This window comes from Mus musculus, chromosome 15 (assembly GCF_000001635.26).
Source record: "Mus musculus strain C57BL/6J chromosome 15, GRCm38.p6 C57BL/6J".
In the NCBI taxonomy this organism is placed as follows: domain Eukaryota; kingdom Metazoa; phylum Chordata; class Mammalia; order Rodentia; family Muridae; genus Mus; species Mus musculus.
In genome coordinates, this window is record NC_000081.6 from 96,571,035 (window position 1) to 96,598,919 (window position 27,885).

General features: G+C 46.7%; 1 protein-coding gene and 1 long non-coding RNA gene across 8 annotated transcripts in view; both read right to left on the minus strand.

The window, feature by feature from the left end:
• Positions 1 to 383: 383 nt before the first annotated feature.
• Positions 384 to 27,885, minus strand: part of Slc38a1 (solute carrier family 38, member 1) — a 72,021-nt gene continuing 44,519 nt past the window's right edge. For all 7 annotated transcript variants that reach the window (XM_030248259.1, XM_030248257.1, XM_030248258.1 and 4 more), the window contains 12 exons: positions 21,473 to 21,546; positions 19,386 to 19,478; positions 19,026 to 19,107; positions 17,894 to 17,976; positions 16,058 to 16,116; positions 15,828 to 15,938; positions 14,516 to 14,595; positions 13,310 to 13,410; positions 8,281 to 8,399; positions 7,687 to 7,828; positions 7,496 to 7,593; positions 384 to 5,778 (listed from right to left, as the gene is read on the minus strand). In XM_030248259.1, coding sequence (XP_030104119.1) covers positions 5,677 to 5,778; positions 7,496 to 7,593; positions 7,687 to 7,828; positions 8,281 to 8,399; positions 13,310 to 13,410; positions 14,516 to 14,595; positions 15,828 to 15,938; positions 16,058 to 16,116; positions 17,894 to 17,976; positions 19,026 to 19,107; positions 19,386 to 19,478; positions 21,473 to 21,546 — 1,144 coding nt within the window. In that variant the 3' untranslated portion in view covers positions 384 to 5,676. The remainder of the gene's footprint in view (positions 5,779 to 7,495; positions 7,594 to 7,686; positions 7,829 to 8,280; positions 8,400 to 13,309; positions 13,411 to 14,515; positions 14,596 to 15,827; positions 15,939 to 16,057; positions 16,117 to 17,893; positions 17,977 to 19,025; positions 19,108 to 19,385; positions 19,479 to 21,472; positions 21,547 to 27,885) is intronic.
• Positions 8,935 to 10,730, minus strand: Gm32457. Its single transcript, XR_384396.2, has 2 exons — positions 10,619 to 10,730; positions 8,935 to 9,502 (listed from the first exon to the last, which is right to left on the minus strand). It is a non-coding gene; the product is annotated as a predicted gene, 32457 (long non-coding RNA).

Below are 27,885 nucleotides of genomic sequence, written 5' to 3' on the forward strand. Positions count from 1 at the left end.
GCCTCCCATGATACTGGATGACAGGCAAGTACCACCAGGCTCAGCTAAAGTCTGGCTTCTTGAAGATAAACGTCCATGAGCTAGAATAGCTGCACGTGGACAAGGTTTCCCCCACCACTCTTTTTTTTTTTTTAAAGATTTATTTGTTTTTACTTATATGAGTACACTGTAGCTGTCTTCAGACACACCAGAAGAGTGCATGGGACCCCATTACAGATGGTTGTAAGCCACCATGTGTTTGCTGGGATTTGAACTCAGGACCTCTGGAAGAGCAGTCAGTGCTCTTAACTGCTGAGCCATCTCTCCAGCCCTCCCCGGCCACTCTTAATTGTCTGAGAAGCCTTTTAGTACTGCTTCCTGGGGAATCATACGAGACTCGGAAGTACTTTAATTCACATTTTAATGTTTGAAAACTATGTTAACACTGCATTTATAGAACATAATTTCTTACATTTTTTTTTATTTATACCACACCCTGAAGGAAAAAAAAATACCCAACTTTATGTGACGGACAGTGAACGGGCAGGTTTTGTTACCTGTGGTTCACTTTGGATGCCCACCCGAAATCACTTACAAGGTTTTTACATTAGTAAAATAGTGGTGTGCTACATGTACTGAGTCAGATGGGGATCTAAGACACACTGGACTCTAGAGACTGCACTGCGTACCGACGAGTATGATTTAAGTGTGTGGGGGAGGGGGGAAACAGACGAGACAGTCTAGGTTGGCATCAACACTAAAAGGCAGACATGCAAGACCTTCAAAGGCTTAAAAATAACACATGTTCTCCTTCAAATACGTGCTCATATTAATGTTCAGCTCTCCCTTCAAGGATCCCAAAGTTTGGGAAACAGCAATTCCATTTTGGAAAAAAAAAACAAAACCAAACCCTCCCTAACTTTGATTTTCACAAACTCTATGCAATAGCATCAACGTTAACAGTGAAAAAACGTAATGCAGAGAAAAATTCTTATTTTGGGCACGTCTGTTTCTATATGACAATGATTTTTTCCCCTAAATCATCTTTATCTGTAGCATTTAGACAACAGATAGTAGTACCAGCATAAGGAATCAGAGTAGTTTTTTCCCCAGACAGTTCTTTTTATTTCCCCCCAAACAATTAAGGTTTTAGACTCCAGATTTACATTGACAGAACTATGGGAAAGAAGGTAAAATTCTTCTACCTCCCAAACAAATCCACTAACATATCTGAGAACATGGATTTCTTATATGCAGAATACTAGTGACCTCTATTTCACCTGCAAAAATATACAGCCTCCTATGTATTTACAACATATTTACATACAAAGGAAGGATTCCTAAAGTGAGCCTCTGCTGCATAGATTCTTCAAGCCTGTGTACAGATAGGCCCGGTGCTTTGTGGTTCTTCCTCGGGAAAGTCCTAAAACACCTGCGTCCCTTGGAAAGCAGCTTTGTTCCCCACGGACCCACCCCTTCAGACTTAGCATTGCTTTCAGTCATTAACCCCAACCCCACCTGAAGCCCTAAGTCTTTTAGTATTACCAGCAATTCACTGCGTTTTAGAGGACAACTTTCTGTTTCAGAAGGAGTCTCAGACCTGCGGTCCTGAGAGAGAAACATTGTAACATTGCAAACTAAGAGTGCCTGGATGCTCCCTTGAATAGGCAGTACCATTCTCAAAGCCTCGCTGGTTCTAATCGGACTAATGGAGGCTCTGCTCTCAAGTATAAACCACACAGACGATCACACCTCCCCACGCTGCCCTAGTCCAACGATGTCGCTTCACACTGTACTCCCAAGACGGACCAGGCTCGGCTCCCCTCGAAGCTCCCTCAGCAGTACAGACCTGGTACTAGAACACTCCGCGTATCAATATTTTCTATTTTGCAGCGCCGGGACTGAATTCTACCCCACCATGGACACGGTCCCCTGAAAACTCAGCAGTGCCTTCAGGACCGCATTTACAAAAGGCATTTTTAAAAATTTACCTACATTTTCTGAAAGCCTCAATTGGAATCTTCGCAGCTGCAAGAAAATAAGACTAGTGCCTCGGGCTGGGTTCCCTAAAGTGTGAGCACCCCCAAGATCCACTCACAACTCTGCAATGCATTGGCAGCAGGAAAGAACACAGGTAGTAGGGGCTGCACACGACGCCCTCCCTTTCCTGAACCTGCACACACTGGCTGGGGTCCTTTCCTACCCTACCTGGCTCTCATTCCTCACCCCGGGAACCAATCGCCTTCCGAGGATGGGCTGACCGGAGAAAGCTTAGAGTGGTACCCAAGCTTGAAATCACAGGTCTCACCTGGAGGCTAGACCTGAGACTTGCTGAGGACAGCTCGATTTATCCACTGAGTCTGGTGAGGCTGACACTTTGCTGGTTAAGTCTGTAGATGAGGTTCATGCTGCTGCCTTGAGGGTGCACAGTTTGAGAAACACCAGCTTGAGGGCTTGAATGCTTGGCATAATTATTGTTATAGTGAGGCATCCCACCACAGACCTTAGTCCTCTGCAAGCCACCCTGACGCCCTTATGTCCCTCAGCAGGGTCCATAAGTACTCAGGAAGGAGCGAGAGCCTTTGTACTTTTCACCTGATCACCAAGCAGTGAAGCCATGGTTACCAGCACGGGAGACAATGAGAGTGCCGTGTGCTGGCCCCAAAGCTGGTACCTGGGAGAGCTATAAAGTTAAAACTGCAGGCAAGGAGGGGAGCCCTAAGAACTCCTCTTCTTTGACCACCACCTACACTCAGGGTTTTGAACTTAGCCTCTCTAGTCTTGGGGGGGGGGGCTTTGCTACAGGCCACTGTGGTGGAGCCCTGACCCCACTACCCAGCAGGTGACCCGTGGCAGAGATGCAGTGGGGGTATTCCTAGTGATTCCAACATACCCCACCTCCAGTCTCTCTGGGAACTTGGCTCTTCCACAGTCCTGTCACTCCATTACAGCTCCACATTCTTTTCCAGCTGCCTGGGGGCCTAACCCCCACATCTAATCCAATGAAGAAAAATCCATTCCGGGTTACAGAGCTTTGGAATATGGTCTCCCTGTGACCAGGCCTAGTCCAGGCCTAAAAGAGTAGGTTTTCTTACCTGCACACACTCTGCAAACTCTACTTCTAACAAGCAACACTAATCTAGGAATCTACAGTATTCTGTGTTACAAGAACCAGAGAACAGTGCTAAACCCAAAGTATGAAACTGGCCCTGGGTCAACAGTGTGGAGAGCCTGTGTGCTGAAGGGAAACTCGGTTTCCCTCGGCGAAGGCCTACTATGCTTGAGTCTACTAATTTAGCAGAAAAGTACCTGTTACATTTGACTGTGCTGTTGAGTGCTACTTAACATCTGTGATACAGGTAATGTTTTGGCTGCCAGTTATTCTGAACGAGAGCGAGAACAGTCCACTCTACAGTGAATTACCACAGAAACTATGGAATTACTCAGTGGTACCTAACAAATGACAGTAAGATCCCTTATATTCAAACAAACTCAGGTACACAAAGAGGGTTTAAAAAAAAAAAGAAACCCACATATCACAGAGATCAACAGCAATGTGCTTCCTGCAAATAAATATGCTGCAAATAATACATTAGTTTTACCAACACAAAATCCAGAGGTCCAAACAAACAAACAAAAATCGCAACACATCCCAGAGTTAGTGCGTTTTTGGATTCACTTTGCAAATGTAAAACTGAACTGTTACAGGATAAGGGGGACACCAGCAAGGGGGGGGGGTGCAGCTTGCAAACTAAACTGATGTATTTTTTAAACAGTACAAACAGAGCTACAAAGGTGGTCATTTCTTGTGACATGGGAGGCGTTAGGGCAAAGGGTAGAGGCGGCTGTGGGTTTTTACCCTTTTTCCTGTCTAGGACCTGTGGTCAGCTGCCTGAACGAGGAGGACAGAACTCTGGAGCAGTATGAGAACAAGCGAAGCAATGCAGAAAACAGATTTTCTTTCTTCCCCAGGAGCATGGTGGCAGGTACTTTGATGCCTAACCCTGTCTGCGGGGACTTCAGTGTGGTAAGGGACATCTCTGCGTGACTCTCGTGAGATTCCTGAAAAACCTCTGGGGGGTGTCAGACGGGAGGTATAGCGTCTATAGCTAAGTGTCTGGGCCTCCTCTGTTAGCTTCTACTCACCCCCAGATGAGAAATCTGTGCTCAGTGAGTATTTGGATCTGAGACTTTCAACCAGGATACAACTGGCTGCAATTCAGGCCTTTTGCAGAGAGCGGTCACCGTGCGCGCGCGCGCCTCACCTACTGTAGCTTAGCTATGGGCATCCACAGATATCCCCATCATTACGGCATGCTGAGCTGCCATCTCTGAAACAGTTTTCAGTCTCCTTGAAGTTTCCCCTCTGCTCCCCTTAGGAGGGACTGGCGAGAGGATGGGCAACTCTGCCCTCTTGCCTGGGTCACATGGGACAGGCATAATGGGACAAAAGGGAAAAAACAATCACAGGCAGGAAGGGTCCTCCTGCCGTCCCCAGCTGAGGCAAGAGGGGACACACAGTGACTTCAGCGGTCCTCTCTCGGGGCAGACTTACTTTCAGGACTGGATGGAGAGTTGATGGAGACTAGAAATGAGGCTTATTTAAGGTACAAAAATCTCCTATTTGTAGTAACCTAGATTTATAGATATAAAACAAGTCTTTCAAAGACTCCATTAAAGTAAAGTACCCAGTATAAAACAGGCTGACCTATCCCAGGCCGTCCTTAGGTACATGTTCATCTCTGTTGCAGAAAGCTGGTGGACATGACTCGATGCTGCCGGGCTTATAAACTAACAAATCATTTCCCCCTTCAACAATACGGGTGTGGGCTGAAGGTGGTCTGGCTAAGGAGTACGTCCTTAGGCATTTGGGCAGTCTCATTTGTCATCATGGGAACCAAGGGACCTCAGGCAGGTGACTCAGCCTAGAGTAACTGTGATGCCAGATGCCAAGAGGGAAACAAACCATTGTTCCTGAGATCTCCGGAGTGTTTGTTTTAATATATAATTAATATATATATACAGAGGCGCCGTGCCCAAGCCTCCCAGGGAATCGCTCCACATGGGAGCAGGATGGAGTACCAGCAGCCCTCGGACAGTCCATGTCGGGTGATCAGAGCTGCCTCAAATATTGGGCATGCTCAGATGCAGCCATGGCACGCAACCTGTCTCTCAAAAGGATTATCCCTGTGTGCTATGTTAACCAAAATAGGCAAATTATTTATGAAACCTTTTTTTTTTTCTGAAACCTTATTTTTTTTCTGTAAAGCAAAATAAATATATACAATTCAAGATTATTTTCTCTTCTTCTAAAAAGATGCAGACAGCGTGAGCGGAGCGTCAGTTAGGAAAACGATTTCAGGAGCTGGGTATCTAACAAGTGAAGACAACTGTTGATCGTGTTTCCATAGTTCTGAGAGGGAGAGAGAGAGAAGCCACAACAATGAGGAGACGGGAGGAGAACTGTGGGAAGGGCTGGACAAGATGGCGGCACGAAATCTGGAGAAGCAGAAATCCACGGTCCCAAAGTGTAGGTCCCGAGAGGACGCGGGTCCTTCTAGAAGCAGTGAGTCTCTGTGTGGCAACCCGAGAGGAACCCTGTGCGTTTCTGTTTCTGTAAACTTGCAAAAGAAGTGGCGGTGGGCTGCTGATGGGGGCTGGATGGGTGTGGGCGGATGCTGGGTGTGGCTGCGGGCTTCAGTGGCCTTCGTCGGTGCCAGAGGAGCAAGCCCAGTCGTAGATGACCAGAGGGATGCTGATCAAGGAGAACAACACCCCCAAGCCCAAGAAAAGGGCCGCCTGCAGCAAGGAGACATGGGTTATTTCCAACATGGCCAACATCACTCCACCCACCCCCAACTCTTACCCCCACACCGCGCGCGCGCGCACACGCACCAGGAAAGAATCGAAACCTCCACCCTCCTCCATAGTGTTATTTGGTATTTGAAGTTCGTTATGATCGTGGCTGAACTTTCAAGACTTTCTTCTAAAACTGGGTGCATGTCATCCCACACAAGGGGCAGACAGCACGCAGATCTGGTGCTGCTCTTGGCTTGTGGGTCATCTCGGGTGTCGGCATGCTACAAATGCCTGGGTCTCCTTAGGAGCTCCTCTCTACAAAGGTCTCAGCCTAATAAGCTGGGTGTGGTGGTGTGCGCCTTTAGTTTTGGCATTTGGCAGGCGAAGGCAGGCAGATCCCTGTGAGTGCCAGATAAGCCTGGTCTATATGGGAGTTCCAAGCCAGCCATGGTTAGAGTTACAGAGTATGTATGACCCTGTCTCAAAAAAATAAAAACAAAAACCAAAAAACCAAAAACCAGCAACTCACAAAAGCTTTGGGAGACCTAACCAGCTAGTTTTGTTAGCCATTACCCATCAATCCACATCATCACAAAGAAACCAACATCTCTGCTTGTAAAAGTGAAGTATACGTTGATCTGAACTCAGGATATTGACAGCAGGGCAAAACTAAGTGATTGGAAAGAAAGGTCGATGAGGGCCAAACGTGGATCAGTCAGTCCAGCGCCCGGGGGACATTTGCGTGCACACCCACTTCAACTTGATTACGCTTCCCACAAACTTTGAGGACTGGGGCTAGGGGAGCTCATGAGAGCCAGGGGCTTAACTGGAAACTGGAAGGGAGCCAGAACTAAGGAAACAGTGATCAATGGTGTGGCTGGTTGGTCTAACACGCCATAGTCCTGGTCAAGAAGAGCTCCTGTCCGGTGCTCTTTGGGAGACCCAGTTTTATTATAGGAGGGGCTGGATAAGCCTACAGAAGTCATGGGCAATAGGCCCTCCACTATTTGTAGCTTCGGTAGTAGTTGGGGAATGTCCTGCCCTGGGACCTGTTTCTCGTGGCTTGAAGGATGATTCTCTCAGGGAACTAAGGTTCTACTAGCATTGGTGATCCCTTCCCAAGTGCACAGTGAACCATCTGTCCTGCTTGCTCCTCTGCTCTGGCTCCAGAGACTAAGGTGACATGTGTGCCATGTGACTGCAGTACCTACATTATCTGGGAGGCAGCTGAGAAGCCTTCTCTTCAGCCAAACAAAATGGTTCTCCAGACCAGACCGAGCCACTTTATCCCCATTCCCTCACTGTCCAAGCATACCTAACCTTCAAGATGCCCGTGAACTGCAGCAGATCCACAAACAATCCCAATATAGAAAGGTGGTTCTGAATCCAGATCTGCTTGTTCCAAATCATAAAAAACCGCACTGCCTGTGACCTGGGTCGTGTTAGGGAGCCAGATGGTGAGAAATCACTTCCTATCTTGCTAAAGACAAGGCGCTGTTCTACAGAGACACAGGAGGGTAAACACTCATTCTCCTAGCCATGCCCTGGGTGAGAACACAGGCAAAGGCCCAGTCAGAGCAACACTGGAAAAGCTCCTGGGAGGATGGGTAGGGTTCTGACCTGAAGCTTTGGGTCTCCCAAGGGGAGGCGGTTTACTTGCAAATTTAGATGGGAAACTAATCAGAAAAAATTAAGAGTGGTCTGGCAAGAGACATACCCAAATTCTTTGAGTGCCTTTATCTCCGTCCTGGTTCGTGATTTTTAAATAAAGAGACGAAGGAAGAATGAAAATGAGCATATTAGCAGACGTGACTCCTGTAAATCAAGAAAACAGTTGTTCAGGGCCTTTATTGGAGAGCGTGAACCAAAGAGCTTCAGGACGCTGTAAAAGGATCGTACAAGCCATACCTACGACTCCAAAGATATCCTTCATGGAGGGGATGAAGATCACCAACAGGTTGATAATGATCAAGAGTATGATGGTCACCAAGACATGGCGGCACAGGTGGAACTTTGTCTTCTTGGCCAGCTCAAATAACGATGATCGAACCTGCAGCAAAAGCAGAGATTCCAGATGGCGGGCTGACCTCCACCCTCAGAAGAAATCCATTTATTGGTGCATGGAATTTCTCAAGTATCTTCTTAATGCTCGGCAACCCCTTACTAGTCTGAAGTTATGGGGCCTTGGCCCCAAGCCTTAAGAAATAGTAAGTTTCCCTTTGGGTTGGGTGATTTCCAGTGGAGTGGTCCCTATGGAAAGGTAGGACTGAGTATTCTTGTAAAAACAGAAGAGTAGAAGCTCAGAATGCAGACCCAGTCTCTAGAAGCCACACTAACGCAAGGATCCCACTTGCTGTCTAAGAGGGTAGAGGCTGGGACTGAGACAAGTGTTGATGGCCAGAAAAGCTACCTGTGGCAGGCTTTCTCTGAAGAGGATCCTGAAGTCAGAGAGAACACCCAAAGCCTAGGGTTTCCCCTACCACTGGAAGGCCCTTTACTTACTGTGAAAAACAGCACAGGCACGGTGAGGATGACGGCCACGATGACGGCCAGCCGCACGGTTAGGATGAGAATGTCGCCTGTGCTCTGGTACTTGTGAAGGAGATCTGACTGCACCTTTTCTGAAACGAGAGCGAGTCAGAGGGGTTTTTAAGGAGACCCTCAAATTGCCATTCACCTAAATAAGCAAGACTCTATAAGAGCCAGGAAGGTATGCTGACTGGTTTTGTGTCGTCTTGACACAAACTAGAGCCATCAGAGAGGAAGGAGCCTCCCTTGAGGAAAGGCCTCCACGAGATCCAGCTCTAAGGCATTTTCTCAATTAGTGTTCAGTGGGGGAGGGCGGGTGGGGCCATCCCTGGGCTGGTGGCCTTGGGTTCTATAAGAAAGCAGGCTGAGCAAGCCATGAGGAGCAAGCCAGTAAGCAGCACCCTCCATGGTCTCTGCATCAGCTCCTGCCTCCAGGTTCCTGCCCTGTTTGAGTTCCTGTCCTGACCTCCTTTGGTGATGAACGGCAATGTGGAAGTGTAAGCTGGATAAACAAACCCTTTCCTTCCCAACTTGCTTTTGGTCATGGTGTTTCGTCACAGCAATAGAAACCCTGACTAAGATAGAAGGCAAGGTTTTGAACAATCTGTAAATTCAAAGAAGTGTCCATAGGAGCCATGTGCTATCAGCTACGTAGGATCTGAAGTTCCCAATAGAAGACGCTGTCTAGAGTGGGAAGCTTTGTTTGTATAAACGAACACGTATGGGGCAGCATGAGGCCCTTCCTAGTGCCTTTTCGCACTGGAAGCTCATACCAAATAATGTCAGACTCCCTGCAGGAACCATGGGCCACAAAACCCTCTTTCCTTCCAACCCGCTCCTTCTTCCACCTCTACTTCTGGAGGTCAAGCAGCAGGCAAGCTAGCTCAGCCGCCATCAGAAGAGAACTCTTTCCGTTTGTGTCCAGTTCTCCCATAGATACATTAGTATCTGAACAGACTTGCTTTTCCTTCACCTCACAACTATACAATGTGTCATTTCAAAGGCGGTGGATACCCAGAGGGAAGCCTGAGAAGGGAGTGAGAGTGCTCACTCCTGTGAGTCACTACCCACCCTTACGACTCTCCTCCAGAGTTTCTCACTGCCACAGTCTCAAGGTTGTGGGCGAGAAAATCAGATTGCGATCACTGCCCCTCCTCCGCCCCCCATCATGGTGCCATTGGCTTCCGAAAAAGGACTGGAGGATATAGTAAAAAAAAAAAAAAAAACTCATTAGATCGAATTTTTCTTTACTCAAAAGGCATTAGCCACCTATAAATAGCTGGGATTCCCCCTCTAACTCTTGCGCACGCTCAACTGGCCAGGAAGAACGATGCTGCTACAGGATCCTTCTGCACACGTTTATTGAGAGAGCATTGATTGCATAGGCGAAAGAAGAATAACCACGAACAAGGAAAATGTTGCTGCTTATATACTCGTCCATGTGACATGTCAGCTCCTGATTAGCTGCTCACTCATTACCCCACTACTACGCCCTGGGATGGGCAGTAACTTGGCACGAATTTACTCTTGCACCTGCGCACATTACTTGTTTACCAGTTAGGCACAGCGGAGGCTCATGATGGCAATTGCTCACGGCTCTCCACATCTCCCCCATTTTATTTTATTAAAACGCAAGCCACTCTTTAATGGATGAAGATAGAGGTCGAATCCCTAGTGTGCAGAAATAGGGGCCATGTACAGGATTAGCTCTTAGGCTCACAGGCTTTTACCCAGAGCAACCCTGACCTGCTCCCGTGCCGTTTTTCCTAGGGGAGGGACACTTGGACACTCAACCCTCATGCAAATCGACTTGTCTTCTAGGAGTGCCCAAACCTCTGAGCGACTCCTATGCGGTGCTTAGCCCAACAATCCATAAGAGTCAACGACCTACTCACTCGTCCCTGTGCAATGAGTCTAGCCTCTAGGGGTGCAAGAGCTGAGTATGGCCTAAGGCGAGCTTTAATTGTTGAGTCTCTCTCATTTTCCACAGAACCGAGGAGCACAAGAGCAGAGAACTCAGATGTCAATTAATTCTTAAGCATGGATAGCCAAATTTCAGGGGAGGCCCCTTGTTCAATGGCTGCAAGTGCTTGAGTGATAACGACCTTGTCACGGTTTTGTTTTGTTTTGGGTTCTGAGCTTGCAGACCAACCAGAGCATGGACACAAGCCCACAGCAGCAAACAAAATTACCCCCACCCATTCCTTAAAGTAAGAAAAAGCAGAGGTAAAATTGCCAACAATGATGGATGCTATTTGAGTTCCATTAAGGCTTAAAATCTGGCGTTAGATGTAAAGAATTGAGGAAACACCCGAATTCGTCAACGGCATAGGTTTCAGGAACACGGAGCTCTTCAGTTTTCACTAGCGGGAGCACCTCCAGCCACAGGAACATCCACGTCCTCACAGCTCCACCTGCCCTGAATTGCTCTGGTCAGCCTCTCCGGGACCTGCAGCTGTTGTCAATGATCCTGAGGAAACACAAACAGACCCTCTCTCCCAAACCAATTGAGAGCGCTCCTCTCTCACCTGATTCAGTGCCTCATTGTCTCTCTGGAGTTCTACAACACTGTCAACACCGGTGGGCAATGATTTCCACACCCTTATGGCAATCTGATTCACCTGCTCAAATACCTGCACTGGATATCCTGTCTGTTGTTGTGCAAATCAACCTTGATCAAGCAGCATATCTCTATCCCATGCAAATTCAGCTTGATCAGTGAAAATAGGACATCCCAGCAAGGAGAATCTAATCTCTCTCCAAATCCCCGAACAGAAGGTCCGTAACCAGTTATATTTTTCAACATAAAACACAAAACAATAATCATACACCAAAAACAGACAATAGCCAGACAGGGAATAAAACTTGGGGTCTCAAAGAGACACAAATATCCAAAGCTAAAAATATCTCCATAGGAGCCAGAGCAGGACGTCTCCCGTTTTTCTTCTGTCCCTAGGAGAGCTCTGAAATACCTTATTTTCATTTTTTTAAATATATAATTCTTACTTATTTTTCTGCACGTGCCTTCTTTTTCCTTTCTCTCTGTTTCTGATATGCTTCCCTGGTGCTCCTGCAAAAGTCATTGCCCTTCCTTAACAGCTAGCTCACATTTCTTGTCCTGGATAAAGCATCCTTGAGGTACTCACTTATCTATGTGAGGTTCTTAGCCCCAAGGTCGATCCACAAGTTTATCTACACTTGCTTTATGATCTTATGTGTCTACCGAGCTACCCCCAGCAGATACACTCGTGTCCAGGGTGATGAAAAATTAAGGCAATAGCATAATATCAAGGCTAAGAAAGAAAGCAAGCAACACCACCCTAACAACAAGTACCGGACCTACTGCGTAAGAAAGCATACCTCTCAGAGACTCACATTAATTTCCTTTTACTTACGGGTACCCCTGTTCCCCAGCTGAAGAGTTCTGAATCCACGAAGTTGAATCCTTCTCAACAGTCTGTGTTGCGGGAACACTTCATTACCACCATTCCCCAGCTGAAGAGTTCTGAATCCACGCTGGATCCTTCTCAACAGTCTGTTTTACGGGAACACTTCATTACCATGACCCGCAGTTCTGGTTCCGGAATGAGGGATCTTCCCTGCGCCAGTGATGGTAACCGTCCTGTCCCGGGTTTTCTCGTCCCAGGTTTTCTCGTCCCAGGTCTTTTCGTCCCGGGTTTCTCGTCCCAGGTCTTCTCGTCCCGGGTTTCGGCACCAACTCTTACAAGCGTTCTACTGGCCAGGAAGAACGATGCTGCTACAGGATCCTTCTGCACACGTTTATTGGGAGAGCATTGATTGCATAGGCGAAAGAAGAATAACCACGAACAAGGAAAATGTTGCTGCTTATATACTCGTCCATGTGACATGTCAGCTCCTGATTAGCTGCTCACTCATTACCCCACTACTACGCCCTGGGATGGGCAGTAACTTGGCACGAATTTACTCTTGCACCTGCGCACATTACTTGTTTACCAGTTAGGCACAGCGGAGGCTCATGATGGCAATTGCTCACGGCTCTCCACATCAAAAGGCATTAGCCACCTATAAATAGCTGGGATTCCCCCTCTAACCATATAAACGGACCAAGGTTCTGCTCCCGTTGAAAAAAAATGTACTCATAACTTGAACAAGGTCACTCAGGCTGCAGATGCTAGCTCTCTCTTCTACCCTCCCCACTCAGCCCTGAGGTACAGGAAACCCCAGAACGGCATTTTTATAAAAACAGGAAAGGCGATGGTTACCAACTCATTTGGCAGTGCTATCCAGACGCTTCTGAAATCAATGACCTTCTCCAGGCTAAAGGAACCTGTAAACCTGTTTAAATTTTAGATTACTCCATGGTGAGGGGAAGCATTCGATAGAAAGGATAATAGAATCTATTTAAATAGCTCTCAAAACCACAAGGCCGTGGGTGAGAAGCCCCTGGCAGGAAAGGCCAGCTGCCATCCTGACAGGGCCTGCGGCACGAACAGGAAGCACTTTCTCTCTCAACTTTTGCTTCTTCCTTATGTCATCGCTTTGCTTCCCTGCGGGGCACCAAGTTCCGGCGAACAATTAGGTGCTTTATTTTTAATTAACGTTGATTGTCATGAGTGTGGGCTCCGCTCTTTCTCACTTTCAGAGTGTCTCACTTTCTCTCTCTCTTTTCTATTAATGGAGTCTGACCCAGTTTGCAGTGTCAAGTAGGAAAAGCCTTCTCTGATGTCATTTTAAATTTCCCTAAGATGGCATGCTTCTAAAATGCAATTTCTCTGAAGAACAAAGCTCCAGAGGGGGGAAAAAAGCATTTCTATTATTTTCAGTAATCATTATGCTATACAGCTTGAACGAACATGGAAGAAACCATTGTCATTTGCTATAAGGAAAAACAAAACACAAAACCAGAACAGAAAACATGGATCTTTTGTTTACTCTTTGGCTTCAATGGAAAGTTACTTCAGTGTTGCGTTTTCCCGTTGTTCTTAAGTACAGATAGGCATGGCCAGCGGAAGTAACTTACCATAAAACGTCAAGTACCCAAAGATGGCCGTCAGGAAGTACATGACAAACATAGCAAAGAAGGAGATGTTGGAAACCATCTGCATTTTCTTCTGTGACCGGCTAAAAACAAAGACAAGAGAATTTTTTAAAATTATATTGCTGACTTAAAGCGTCAGGGTCACCCTGAACCAGAGAGTAGCTTTGCTCAGGCTAATGCATCCCCTGACAGCTGACCCCCTGCAGTGATGTGGCTTAGAGTCATTCTTTAATAACAACCGGGTGCTGTGAGGCAGAGCCGGGGAGTACTCCTGAGTGCCCTTCCAGGTGCTTTTAAAAGCGGATCATATGCTCATCTGAAAGGAGGAGAGTTTTAAGAAGATATTTGTGGTTGCTTTGGTTTCCCATGGTGACCATGTACATGAAAATCCAAGTGTTCTTCTCCTAGCCCGAGAGGTGAGTGACTGGGTTCTGGTTTGGCTTAGCCTCAGGTACACCTGGGCTGTCTCCAAGCATTCAAGAGCTCTCGGCTAAAAGGGAATCGGGCTCCAGCTCCCAGGCCAGGCTTAGCCTGGGGTTGGGATGACCCTTCAAGCTGAGCTACCAAACAAAGAATGTCCAGCCTGTGTCGCTTTATACCATAGCCACAGCATTCCGTTAGGCTGTCAGATAAGAAAGGTGTCATGGGGAAAAACAGGAACACTGGGAAGGACCCGGTAAAAGGGGGTCACAAATAAAATACTGACTACTCACTAAAAAAATTACATACACACACAACGAATAAAAGAATATACTTATTAAAGTGTAGGACCATCCGGGAAGAACAAGGTGTGTGTACATAGATGTAGGCCCTTCAATTTAGCCATGTATCTGTTAACTAGGAGAGTCAAAAACACTCAAGAAGAAACCCTGCCAAGTGCTAAGGGACATCTCACAATGGGAATGGGAGCCATTGGTGCATGCATGCACACACTACACACACACACACACACACACACACACACGACTAGTTAATTAACTAAGGACACATAGCTTATTACTTTCTTAATTTATAGCCAAAGATACTACTCCCCATTCTGGAGCTTCCTTAACACAGGGCTTGCTCGAGACCGGCAGGACAGCAGTGGACATTGAAACTGAATGAGTCTCTGTTCACTGTCACACGAAACTTGCCCATAGGTCGGAGGGGGTGACAATGAACTAGGTATAAAAGTGCAGTGAGTCTTACTCTTTGAGCTCGCTGTAGATTGGCAGGACGGACGGGTGGCAGACAAACGCGAAGGCGATGGTTGGTAAAGCATACACCGTCTAGAGGAAGGAAAAAGAACACACTCAGGAGAGATACCTTTGACCACAAAGATCACGCTGCTGTCTTAGGGCTGACTTATTATCAGCCTGCTCCTCAGAATCCTGGTTTTATATGAGGATTAAGAGGACTATGGTCTTCAGATATGAGCCGCAATTCTCAGAAGGCTTATCCAGCAGAGACACAGGGCTCTTCTGATCAAGGGACGTAGGCCCGGCTCCCACGGTGAGTGTCGCATACCCCAGCACAGGGACACTATGTTGATGCTGTGCTAGTCAGGTACGTGGGTCCCCAATGCAGCTGAGATTAGAGGACAGGGCACTGCTGCTCTGACATCCTTCAAGAATTGACCTGATTTGCTTCATGCACACTTAAAAGACGGCATGCAAACCGGGAGGTGGTGGTGCACACCTTTAATCCCAGCCAGCAAGAGGGAAGCAGAGGCAGGCAGATCTCCGAGTTCAAGCCTAGCCTGGTCTACATAGTGAGACCCTGTTTTGAAACCAACAAAAAATGGTATCTAAAAAAAATAAAATAAAATTAGTAGAGAGTTCCATAACTCTCTACTTTGGCTATTATTTTTAGAGTAAAGAAAGAAAATTTTCTTGGAAGAGATCTTTTTTTTTTAAACACTCAGCTTCTAATACCAAAACCAAACCAAACCAAACCAAAACCTTAAAACTAAACAAACAAACAAAAATAAAATAAAACCTGAGGGACAGTAACTAGTAACATATCTTGTGATATAACTGTCCCAAACACCTTCCAACAGGAACCCGTGAAAGGAAAATGGGACCTTCATTTTCACAGCCATTGGAAGGCCCCCTGAGGGTTCCAACCCAAGTCTGACTGACTACAGAGGTGGCTACAGTCTTCTGCCAACCAAACCACAATAGTATGAAGGTTTCTACGTACCCAATGCAGTGTTCCCTCTACAACCTCCCTACAGCAACAGTGGGTTGAGGATGGGATTAGCCAGAGCACCCCCCCCACGCCAGCCACACAGGAGGGGAGGAAGGGGACAATCACCTGGAGGGATTGTTACGAGAATGCAAGGGTAAAGGGTGTGACTGGGCGCACGTGTGTGCAGCGGAGTAGTGGGTTTCTCAAAGGTGTAGGAATGAACAGCACACAGAGGAAGGACGAGCTGTCTTCTTTCTCAAGGAGCATGCACCTTAAACAGGTGGTCACAAGAAGCACAAGACACATTGCTGCCCTTAACAAAAATGCTTACCTTTGAGTTGAAGGTGACATACTTTGGTGTGCACGCGTCGGTCACATTAGCACTGACTGTCGAGTTCTGCTCCACACTCATGCAGGGAGTCTGAAATTTCTTGTAGATGACCTGGTATTGAGAGACGCGGGAGAGTCAACGGAGACTGTATTAAAGCCAAGACACAAACAACTGCCCCAGGGCCTCCGACAATGTCAGAACCCGCAGCGAGCGCTTCCTCCGGAACTTACCACTATTAGGAAAAACATCATGCAGCTTAGGGAAAACCCACTCGTGTAGCCAAGATACCCTAAAAAATAAAAATAGCGATTAATTTCATGACTTCATTTCTTGTAGGCATTACTTCAAGCAGAGTCTGGGATGACAATGTGCCCACGAGTCCATGTGAAAGCAAGATGCTATCACTTGATAGTGCTAGCTCACTTGGCAAAATCATAACGATCAGGATGGCAGGGCTTAGCATTTTGGTTCCAGGAATACCTGGCCTATTTCCAGGACACAGATCTTAAAATCTAGGGAAAGGGGGCCTCCGGCTTTGACCCTCAGCCTCCATGTTGGTGCACCTTAATACCAAACCCACTTACTCCTTGGTCATCCCCACAGCTCATTCTTGTGCACACACTATGGGAATCCCGAATGGTACTGATAAACTCCTCTCTTAAGGAGAGGCCAACACAAGAGCTTCTGGGGACAACAGAGCAGTGGTTCTCAACCTTCCTAATGCTGCAACCCTTTATCACAGTTCCTCATGTTGTGGTGACCCCCTCCCCCAACCATAACATTATTTCCATTGCTACTTTGTAATTGTAATTTTGCTACGGTTATGTATGAATCACATTGTAAATATATGATCTGCAGGATGTCTGATATGCTACTCTTGTGAAAGGGCCATTTGACCTCCTAAGGGGGTCATGACCCACAGGCTGAGAAGTGCTGAAATAGGGCATTTGAGGGTCTTATGCCTCTTGGAATGCCCGGGAAATGTGGTCACCTCAACCTCCATAGTGGCACACAGCCTCCCAGGACCTGCATTATTCTCAGCCCTGGGGAAGGACTGTTCCCTTACCATAACCAGAGGGGCAGACTCGCCTACAAAAACCCAGAGCAGGGGGATAAGGAGTTAAGAAAAGCCTACTGGTAAATATCATACATACCGTGCAAGCGACTGACATGTCTTAGCTAACCCAGGATAAAAACGAACAAACAAACAAACAACCCCCAAACCTTGTAACTATATTTGGAAGAAATTGAATACACAATTTGCCTGAAATTAGCCCAGATTTTAAAAATGCAACTCGGAGCCTTCAGACAGATGGGATCCTGCCTTCATTATGCACTGTATGAAATTCCCGAAGCCCCAGCATGCTTGTCTCCAAATATAAGCACAAAAACAAATGTCAAAACCAAATGGATGACTTGGAGATTGTCTGTCTTTTTAAAAAAAAAAAAAAACTTTAAAACTTTCCCTTCGACGGGGAAGTCACTGAGCCTGGCTATACTCTAAACAGAAAAGCGACTCCTAATAGTTCTGTTTAGTCTCAATTATCAGATGTGAAATCTCTAAGTATAAATGACCAGAATATTTAAAACCACAAGCCAGCAAAAGCCAGAAGACCTTGAGTTGAAGACATAGGGAGACCCTGTTCTGAATTCACAGTGAGTAGCGATGTAACTCAGTAGTGGACCATTTGGGTAGCACACATCAGGTCTTGAGTTTGATCCCCAATACCACAAGACAAATAACAAAACAGAAGACAACGCAACTTAGTGGGAGATTTTCATTTTCTGGGCTTTTCTTACAGAAGACTGTAAGCTGTGCTACTGAAAATGCTGAGTCTACTCTGGTTCCAGAGCCTCCTCTTCCCCGCTCCAGCTCAGGGAAAAGGCTTCTCAGAGGGCTGCACCACGCTCTTGATCTCATGTTGACACCAGCCCTCGTTAACAGTTCCGGTCTACGGTCTACTTCCTCCTATCCTAACGAACGCAAGCAAAGCTGTCCGTTTTCCGCTCCCGACTCGTCGGGGACTGGACAGCCCGTGACAGAGGCCAGATCTTTCTTTGCTCACCCAGGTTCTTCAAGAGACACAGCGGAAGGATTATGCCAAAGGTCACCATCACCACCAACACTCGGCCATCGACGTACCAGGCTCTGGAAGGCAGGGAAGGGCCAGGTTATGGTCTTCAACTGGAAAATGACATGGTGGATCCCACCGTGACTTTACTATTTGCCTCATTCCCATGTGACTGATGGAAGGGGCTCCCCTTCCCCACTGGCTAAATGTAGCATTCCTATGAATTATTTATGAATCATGGCTTCAAAGCCAACTACGCACGGGGCATTCTGTCAGGTTACAACTTGTCCCATCAATCATTTAAAGAGAAAATTCTTTCTGTTTTGTTTGTATGATATCAGCAAGAAAGGAGTAGCCACAGGTAGGCCACCCTCCCTCCTCGATCCTTTGAATTTGACCTTGAATACAACAGGGGGTGGGGTGGGGTGGGGGTGGAGGGGGTTGGAGAGCTACAGCTTCTACAGTTTCCCTTGAAGGGAAATGGAGACAAGGCTGACAAGGACCCTTAAACAAGAGGGCAAAACATAATGCGGTGCCAAATGCCGCTGGCAGCGCTCCCTAGGGTGAGCTACATTTTTAATGATGTAAGTTCATCATTAAACTCTCCCAAACTGCCAGGACCTTTCTTTAAGAGAGAAGGTAGGTGTTTCTCTTCTCTGCATGCAGTACTGCTGTGTTCAAACATTCCATCTGTGCTCTCTTTCACAGCACACAGATATGGGGGGGGGGGGGGTCAGGCTCTACCATTTTCAAGGTGATAGATGATTCCAGAGATACACACCTTTCTATGTCTTTATTTATATTTCCTCCACACCTCAACCCCCAAAAGAAAAACAACAAACTTAGGGAAATTTTATTTCTAAAACTTTCATAAAAAAAAATTTGGTCATCCTTTATTTAAGCCCTCGGTCCTCAACCTTCCTAATCCTGTGACCCTTTGAAACAGTGCCTCATGTGTTGACCCCCAACCATAAAATTATTTCGTTGCTACTTCATAACTGTATTTTTCTACTGGTATGAATCATAATGTAATTATCTGATAATGCGACCCCTGAGAACCAACGAAGCAATCAGTTAAGTTACGCTACACACCGAAAACGAGAAAAGAAAAAGGTCAGAAGCTTACGAAAATGCATCCTCCTCTCCCATGAGGGATTTTATGGCTGAAGGAAGTTCGTTTTTTACTATGAAGAGGTAGCTCAGCATCGCTGGAGGAGAACGAGAACAAGTTTAGAAAGGCGACACCACAGCTCTTCTTACCAGGCAGCTGCTCCCAGGCCCACCTTCTGCAAGCCCAGGTGACATCAGTTCTCACTGCCGTGTCTCACCCTGCCTCTGCTCTACTGTCCACGTGCCACAGAAGCAACAAGGACACTCGCTGTTCGGATTGCGTTAAATCGCACGTGGACGCCCAGCCACCAGCGCTAGAGAAGTCAATGATAACCGCACAGAACCAAGTCACGCAAGGGAAACCCGCTTTTCTTACCCCCAGTGTTCTGCAGAGAGGTGGCTCCGAAGATCACCAGCTTCCCCGTGGTGCCGAAGACTTGCTCTCCCAGCTTCTCATACACCATGCAGCCTGTTCGCAAATTGAGTTTGAGAGTACACGAGATGACAAGGTGCCGAGAGTCAAGGCAGCTAGGGCTACTCTTGACGTTACTCTGTGCCTGTCTCAAACTCAAACCCCGGCACTGGAGGGGTTAAGCCACTGTCATTTTGAACCTTGACTCTAAATGTCACGTGCTACCTCTGTTTCTCCTTGGTCAAGCAGGTTTCAGGAATATTACAAGTAAAGATTAAGTCATACTGGGAGGCTTGCGGGGAGCTCCCACGGTAGCTAATCTTATTCATGGATCTGGTATATGGTATTAAAGACCTGAATGGATTAGGCTAACAGAATTATCTTCTGCTAGAAGTGGGAAGCCCACCTATACTTTAACCCCAGCTCTCCTTCACCACAGGAGGATAGTAATGCCTTTATCAGGGAAGGTTCTTGCTTTCGCTGGCCATGGTTAACGCAGACAGTAGCAACGGGCTCAAGTGCTGAGAAAACGCCACAGTGGAGAGCTTGCCCTCCAATAGGAAAGCTGCATCATATCACTTCCTCCTGGGCTCAGGAAATGTCAGGAAGAAAGGCTGGGAAGAGTGAAGAGCCAGAGGATGGGAGAGGTGCGGCAAGGTGTTGTCTCCTGTTCACAGCACAAAAGCTGATGAGCTCATGGGCCCATGAACATTTCAGGCTGGACAGTGGAGGACCCACGACGTCCCATGCTTCCCTGAGGGACTACTGGCAATGAATGGGTGTTGGGGGACAGGTCATTTCTTGAGTGGTGTAGCCACTAACAGCCCTTGCTCCAGTAAACAATCTCCCACTATGCATGAAACGAATTAAGTGGGCCACATACACAAAAGGGAGCTGGAGAGATGGCTCAGCGGTTAAGAGCACTGACTGCTCTTCCAGAGGTCCTGAGTTCAAATCCCAGCAACCACATGAAGGCTCACAACCATACGTAATGAGATGTGATGTCCTCTTCTGGTATGTCTGAAGACAGCTACAATGTACTTACATTTAACAATAAATAAATTAAAAAAATAAATAAATAAAAGAGGAGGACCTGGTGAGGAAGGAAGGTTCCAGTGGGAAGGGGAGGGGCAGAGAGGGGGAAAATGGTGCCCCCACAACTACTAAAATTCATTATATCAATGCACGAAATGGTCAAACACTTCTGCAAAATGTAACAGAAATATCTTTGTGATATCCCTTTAATCCCTCCTGCTTTAAAAGTAACAGCAAACTTAGAACACAGTCACTTACTAGTCACCACACAAGAATTTTCATCAAGTGTAAATATAGTTCAAAGACACAAAACTGACCAGAGAAAGGGGCAGATAAATCTGCCTGAAGAGAATTTTGGCTGTTGCAAAATTCTCAAGTGGCCAACCAGCTCATTTAAATAAATAGTAAATTTCTAAACCAATCCACCAAAAATAAGCAAAATAAAACGTTTATATTTCCTGATGGCAGCTCACAATTTCGAAAGGTTCACAAGAAGCGATTTGGGTCAGGCTATAATTAAACCTTGGCTTAGCCTCATGTGAGACTGGTGTTTAAGCTAGATAATGACTAGACCCTGAATTTATTACAGAACATTCCAGTCATCCATATACAGCAGCTGGCCAAGGCGGCTTTAGCCAATGTAAAAGTCAAACTCTTACAAACATAATCCAGTGTCCCAGGAATAGGAAATAAACACTTCAGGTGTTAACACTGCCCAGAGAACTTGACGTCCTTGGTAGCGCGCTCACTCCCACAATGCCTTGGGAGTAACATTTTCTCATTGGAATACGCACAAAGAGAATAAAAGGTCTGTTTACTTAAGACCTTGGAGCCAACACAGAAAAACATTGCATCTTTGTTCAAGGTTTACAGAGGCCTAAAGGAAGCAGCGGAGCCTTTAAAATAAGGTCATCTCAAACGAGAAAAACAGGTACACTGGAGAGCTCACTGCAAATGGCACAACGTACATTGTCCTGAGCATCCCGCCTTCAACATCATCACATGTCTCAGCTTACCGGTTTCCTTGGAACAGATCAGCAGTAGGTTTATTGAATATATAGACAGCAGTGTCACCGAAGTCAGAAGTATCCTATAGCAAAGAAAATAAATGGAATTGTATTATGTAGTGAGAACATTTTGGAAGGGCAAAGGTCTCTTCCTGGTTAGCATCTAAAGGTAGCTGCCTGCTTAATTAAAATCCTCCCTAGAGCTCTCTTGCCTCTCTCTCTTGCTTCCTCTCTCTCCCCATTCTTCCCCCCCTCTCTACATGGTCATGGTCATGGCTGGCCTCTACTTCTCTTCTCCCTCTCTCTCTGCCTTTCTCTGCCTCTACTACCCTCTGAACTCCCCCTCCCCATGTCCTGAATAAACTCTACTCTATACTAAAAATAAAATAAAATAAAGTCCTCGCTAGAATTCTTCCATCGGATGAAATGTTCCCCGGAGTCTAACTGAGTGTACCGGTCGGCACCTGCGATGTAATTAAACACCCAGGCAGCTACATGAGGACATTTAGGTGGTGGGGCTGTAAGATCAGGTCATGAAAGAAAGGCTTTGTAGCCTAGGGCATGAATTCTGCCGGGTATCCGGGTGAGGAGGTGGCTTTGCAGACAGGGTGGCAGAGCAAGACGTCGGTGGCCTCAAGTGAGCGACCCTGTGACTTCCGCAGAACTGCTTGGCTCTGCTCCCTAGCGCACAGCCCAAAGGTACACCAGATGATGTGGCCTATCCCCCGGACGTTACTCCTCAGTCCGAGTATTGTGCAATTGATTTGATTTCTTTTTCTCTGCACCCGATTCCTCTCACGTGTGGGGGTTTCCCACTATCGAGGACAACATGGGAACAGACCTACATCTTTGTTTTAGTACACTGGGCTCATCAGCAGACCTCTCTCAAGAAATGGCAGTTTAAGGGTCGTGGGAGCGTACACAGATTATTTCTACAGTCCTTGGGTAAAACATAATAACTGAAAAACGAGATGCTTGTTAATTAAAAAAAGGAGAACTCTAGCCCACAAACAAAACCTCTGACTTCCTCACACAAGGAACAAAGCCTTGTGTAAATTGGTCCCACTTTAGCTTCAGTGTAATTAAAAGCAGTTATTTTCTGGTGAGTGTTGAGAGGCACTTGGCACCTCGGGTGGTTGGTTCTCTGTGAGCTCAGGCTCCCAGACCTCCCCCACTGCACACCTGTGGGCCTACGGCTCTGGGGCCGGAGGCTGCCTCTTCTGGCCTCTCTTGTCTTCCCCCATACAGGGCAGAATGGCTGCTCTCCCTGATTCTGCAGCCCTGATTCCCCTGCAAACTGCGCTACCTTGGAGAGATGGATAGGGGAGTTCATGGCCGCCAGAACAGATGGATTCCAGAAACGGACCTGGAAACAGGAAGGCCAAGCTCCGTGGAGGCAAATCAAACACCAGGAGAAAGAACAGTAAATAGGAACTCTAGAAGCCAAGCCGTCCTGACCCAGGGAAACTGAGGCCACTCAAGATCACCGAGAAAGCACATTCAGATTTATACTTATTTGGCAGAGGTCCCTGAGTGAGGAGGCCGATGAAAATGGGAAGTCCTTTGTGGTCTATTCTGATTGAGGGGCAGGAAGCTACTCAGAGCAAGTGTTTATTAGCCAATCCAGTAGTTTGTAATGGAACAGGATTTGACTTGTGTTAGAAAAGGAAGAACCAGACAGTCTCGTAGTGTATATATATACATGTATATATACATACATACATGCGTGTGTATATACACACACACATGTTGAAGAACGAAAAAATAAGCTTTGAGTTTCATTGACCATCAAGGCCAACTTCTACAAGCCCGTGGCATGCCCCAAGGCACAGGGTAACCTGGACTCCCTCCCAGACATTCCACCCACAGACCCAAGTGATGAAGGAAAACTGCAGCCTTGTAAGAGGAAGGTGCACCTAGCAAGAAGAGCTGGTCCCCGCCGTCTACAGAATAACTTGATGCACACAAGCTAGGAGCACAGCTGCGGTACTCTCTCATCGACTGAAGAGCTCCCAGGACCACACGGTTCTCACAGGCTCTCACACAGGGTTTCCCTTCCCCTTCTGGGGACCCACCTCTCTGTAGATGATACTCAGTGTTCTCTAAGCCAATGGCAGAGGCAAGAACACTCCTAACATACCTCAAGAAATACTGATCAAGGAAGATTTTAATGAAGTGTTCCCGTCTTTCCCACCCCTGAACACAGCGGGATGAATATGACTCTGTTCTTCCACCTTTGGCAACACAACACAGCGCCCTGCAGTCAACAACATGGAGTGTCCGGTAGTCCTGGCCTCAAACCATCCAATCTCTAAAGATTCTTTTTCATCCTTCTCCAAACACACCCCTTTTTCTTTGGCCTCAAACCCATGAACCCCCCTGTGCCAGTCCCCTGAGTGCTGAGATTTCAAATGTGAGCTGCCACATCCAGCCAGAGCTTCTTGTCTAGAACTGGAAACCAACATAAAACAAAACCTGGGGCCACAGAGATTGAGAGCAATGGCTGCTCTCCAAAGAGGACCAGGATCCACTCCCAAGAGGACACGGCAGCTCATAGCCAGTTGTAGCTCCAGTCTCAGGGGTTCTGAAGCTCTCCTCTGGCTCTCCACAACGCACTGTACACGCATGGTACACAGACATACAGGCAAACAAAGCACCCATACACATAACCTATTTTTTTTAATTATCTTTTTCTATCAGGTCACTAAAAAGGAAACTGTAGATGTGAAAACTCCAAGACTATATGCTACACTAAAATCTAGCACAACATTTAGCAGAATGCCCCTTTCTGTTAAGATTTTAGAATGACTCCATGTTGTCTAGTTGATTCTAACAGACCCAGGGTAGTTTAAGTTTGAGATGCTTTAAGAACCAAAGACCGTGACACCAGGAAGAGGGAGCCAAGAGGAGTAAGGCAGAGAATAAAGAAAGTGTGTGTGACTACTTATCAGAAGACTTGGGTCTCAAGCTAACAACGACCCTCTTTGTCCAAACAGTTGAACGTGTAATCAGGGTTTCCTGCAAAGACACAAACCACCCAGAGATCACTGCAGCTTCCACACTGCTAATCACTAGGGAAAAGCTGGCTGCTGACGGAGGCATTTTAGGTGATAATTGGGTTGTCAAGGTCTTTCAAGCTCGTGCCATCCTCGCCAAGGGATCTACAATGGGTAAGCAGACATGGACAGGTAGAAGGGGTGGCTAGATGATGTACCTAGGACTCTTGAAGAATCCTTGTGTCCATAACACTTCAGAAGATGTGGAGTGGGAAGCAAGCTGTGAAGGCACAAGCCTGGATCCCAGCACTTGAGAGTAGCAGGAGGATCAGGGGTTCAAGGCCACTCTCAGCTATTTAGCATGTTCAGGGCTAGCCTACGCTAACCGAGAACCTACCCCAAAACAAAAATAAAGAACTTCTTCCCTCTAAGATGTGGTACAGGAATATCCTAGGAGATTTTGTTTCTCTGGACAAGAAGTCTGTTTAGGAAACAGAATTCTAGACTCCTGGCTCAGAGCACAATCTCAAAGACTCTGCCGGACATGGACATCCGCATCGGCAATAGCTGACGGAGAACACGCTGGGTGGCTAGCTGCTAGCTCCCTTCCTTCCTTCCTTCCTTCCTTCCTTCCTTCCTTTCGAAGATTTATTTACTTATTTATTTATTATATCTAACTACACTGTAGCTGTCTTCAGACACACCAGAAGAGGGCGTCAGATCTCATTACAGATGGTTGTGAGCCACCATGTGGTTGCTGGGATTTGAACTCAGGACCTTCGGAAGAGCAGTTGGTGCTCTTAACCACTGAGCCATCTCTCCAGCCCCGCTAGCTCCATTTCTATAAGGACTTCTGCATTTGGGTTTTTGATTCACTTCTGGGCCTTCCTCAATTCCTTCCCACTGCCCCATCCTCTGGCTTAACCTCCTCCCACCTTTCCACCTGTTCATCTTGTGAGTATCTGGGTTGTCTGCACAACAAACAGCCCACCTCAAGGGCTGTGTCCTGGGTCCAGCACAAAGAAAGACATGCTGTCACTTTTTGTCTAAAGGGCGCAAAGCATCGACAGGATTCTTAATTTTCTGAGTTGGACACCTTTTTAAAAAATACAACCCATTTTGAGATTAACTTTTCTGGCAGTCGTAACAACTTCTTCATTTTTTTTTTTTTTTTTTTTTTTTTTTTTTTGGTTTTGTTTTGTTGAGATTAGGCTAAGTTTACCCCGCTCTATCTTGTCTATCAAAGTGTAAAACTCCACATGCTTGTGTGTTCCACTTGATCTCTCAAGGCTCGGAAATCCTCCCTACTCTATACTGTTCACCTCCTCTGCTCCCGTCTGCTGTGTGCCTTCTTTTCTCCAGACCACTGGTGGGCACAGAGTCAGATCTCCTGAAATGCCCACCCATTAGCCAACTATGCAAGCCCAAACCTGCAGGTCAGACAGGCCGGTCACCTGTTGTCTTGTGACTCCTGTCTACCCAGCAGGAGGCACCCTTCATTTCTACAGGCAAGCCTGTCCTAAGGCAATAGTCAGCCCATCTCCCTTCTCTTGTGGGGATCCTCTTTCCACCCAGCAGCCAGAAACCTCCTCCTGTCTTAGTGCTTTACTACGAGTCTTCATAGTAGACTACAGGTCAGGCAGCTGATGGTTTCATTCATCTATCCATGCTCAACTCCCACATACAAACTAGCTAAGAATCAAAGAACTCACAATTAGGGTCTTGTCTGCAAGTTGTGTGAGAGACTACACTGCTATCTTGGTAAAATCAAGACACACCTATCTGCCTCAGACAGTCCTGTGACCAGGCTGGTCACACTTACCTCAAGGGTTGACCTCGTCTTGTGACTTCGAAGGACAAAGCTGGAGCTTTGTCCAGCAGCAGCTGTATGTAAATGCGCTGTTTATCCACTTACTCTAGGAGGCTGATCGAGCCCTTCAGAGGCACGAAAATATTCTCACATTCAGTCCTTGGGGGATACACCTGCCCTCCACAATCTTCTGAATGATCGTGACCGCGCGCGATTGTTGTTTAGACTTCTACAGTGTGTAAAGATTGTATAGGCAGGAGTTGGGGAGAGGGCTGGGTGAGTAACCTGTTTATACCTGAGGACTGGGAGTTCAGAATTCCAGAACCCACATGACTGCCAGGTGGGGGTGACAGTCCTTAGTACCTTAGTGCTCCAGGGGCAGAGATGGGATTTGGAAAACAACCTGGCTAGCCAGACTAGCTGAACGGGTGAGCCCTGTGTTCAAATGAGAGACCCTACCTTAAATATAGAACTAAGAGAATGACTGAGGTAGACGACACCCAGTGTCTACACCTGCCATCTACATACATGCACAGACGTGTATGTGCACCCCTGACACACATACAAACACAAACACATTTAAAAAAGAGTGTATAGATAACATATTAAACACGACTGTTCAAGTTGATGTGAATAAAACGGAAAGACACAGCAACAGAAGGAACTAGAATATTTAAGGCAATTAAAGTCTTCTATCTCTATTAAAATATTCTATATCACAATCGTGGTGATGATGTCGCAAGTATAATTGGGTAGACTTGCTCTTTAAATTGGGATTTTATTGTAAGGTACTCCTGAGCCACCATCACCAACAAGTATGTCATGACTCTTTAAGGGAGATGACAGTGGACTGGAAAGGTCTAATTATATGCCCAAGTGCCTGCAACACTCCCACCTCAGCAGCTGAGCCCTTGAAGAGAGGGAGATAAAACAGCAGCCATGGCTGTGAAGACAAAAGTAGCTCAGGTGGGGGTATCTGGGGCTTCCGCACAGCCGTGCAGCCGGAAGCTCGCACCTTTCTCTCTCTGAAGAACAGAGAGCTCGGCCCTGCCCGGCAGACTCTGCCGTGAGATGAGAATTCTATCCGGCTGGTCTGGAGTGGGTCCTGAGGCACTGGTGCTGGTGGTCTGTGGGCCACACCTGGAACAGTGAACTGTGAAACTGAGCTTAGCCTAGAGGCGTATATGTCCCAGCGGTCCCTGATTCTCACACTATCCATCTATACATACCTGACATGTTGTCTGTGTAATTAATAATAATTAATAAAGCACTTTATTGCTTACTAGCAAAAGCAAACTCTGGAGTACTTATCCTGAGCACTGTTCATATTTCACTCAGTGTTAGCATCCCTGTGCCCATTCACACGTCACTGAAGCCTAGAGAGGCTACAGAGCATGCCCAACACGGGAGAGCTAATGGGTCAGAGAACTAGGATCCGGACCAAGGAAAGCCACGGTTTTAAAAAGGCTGCCTTGCAGGCAGGCAAGGGTCAGTTATATATACAGCACCTTTCGTTTGTCTCCTTGTAGACAAGTCTAAATTCTTTCAGGAAAGAATTTATCTTGAACTAGCCCCAAGGTTGGTTGGCTATTTTTGTCTAGAAAGCAAAATGCGTC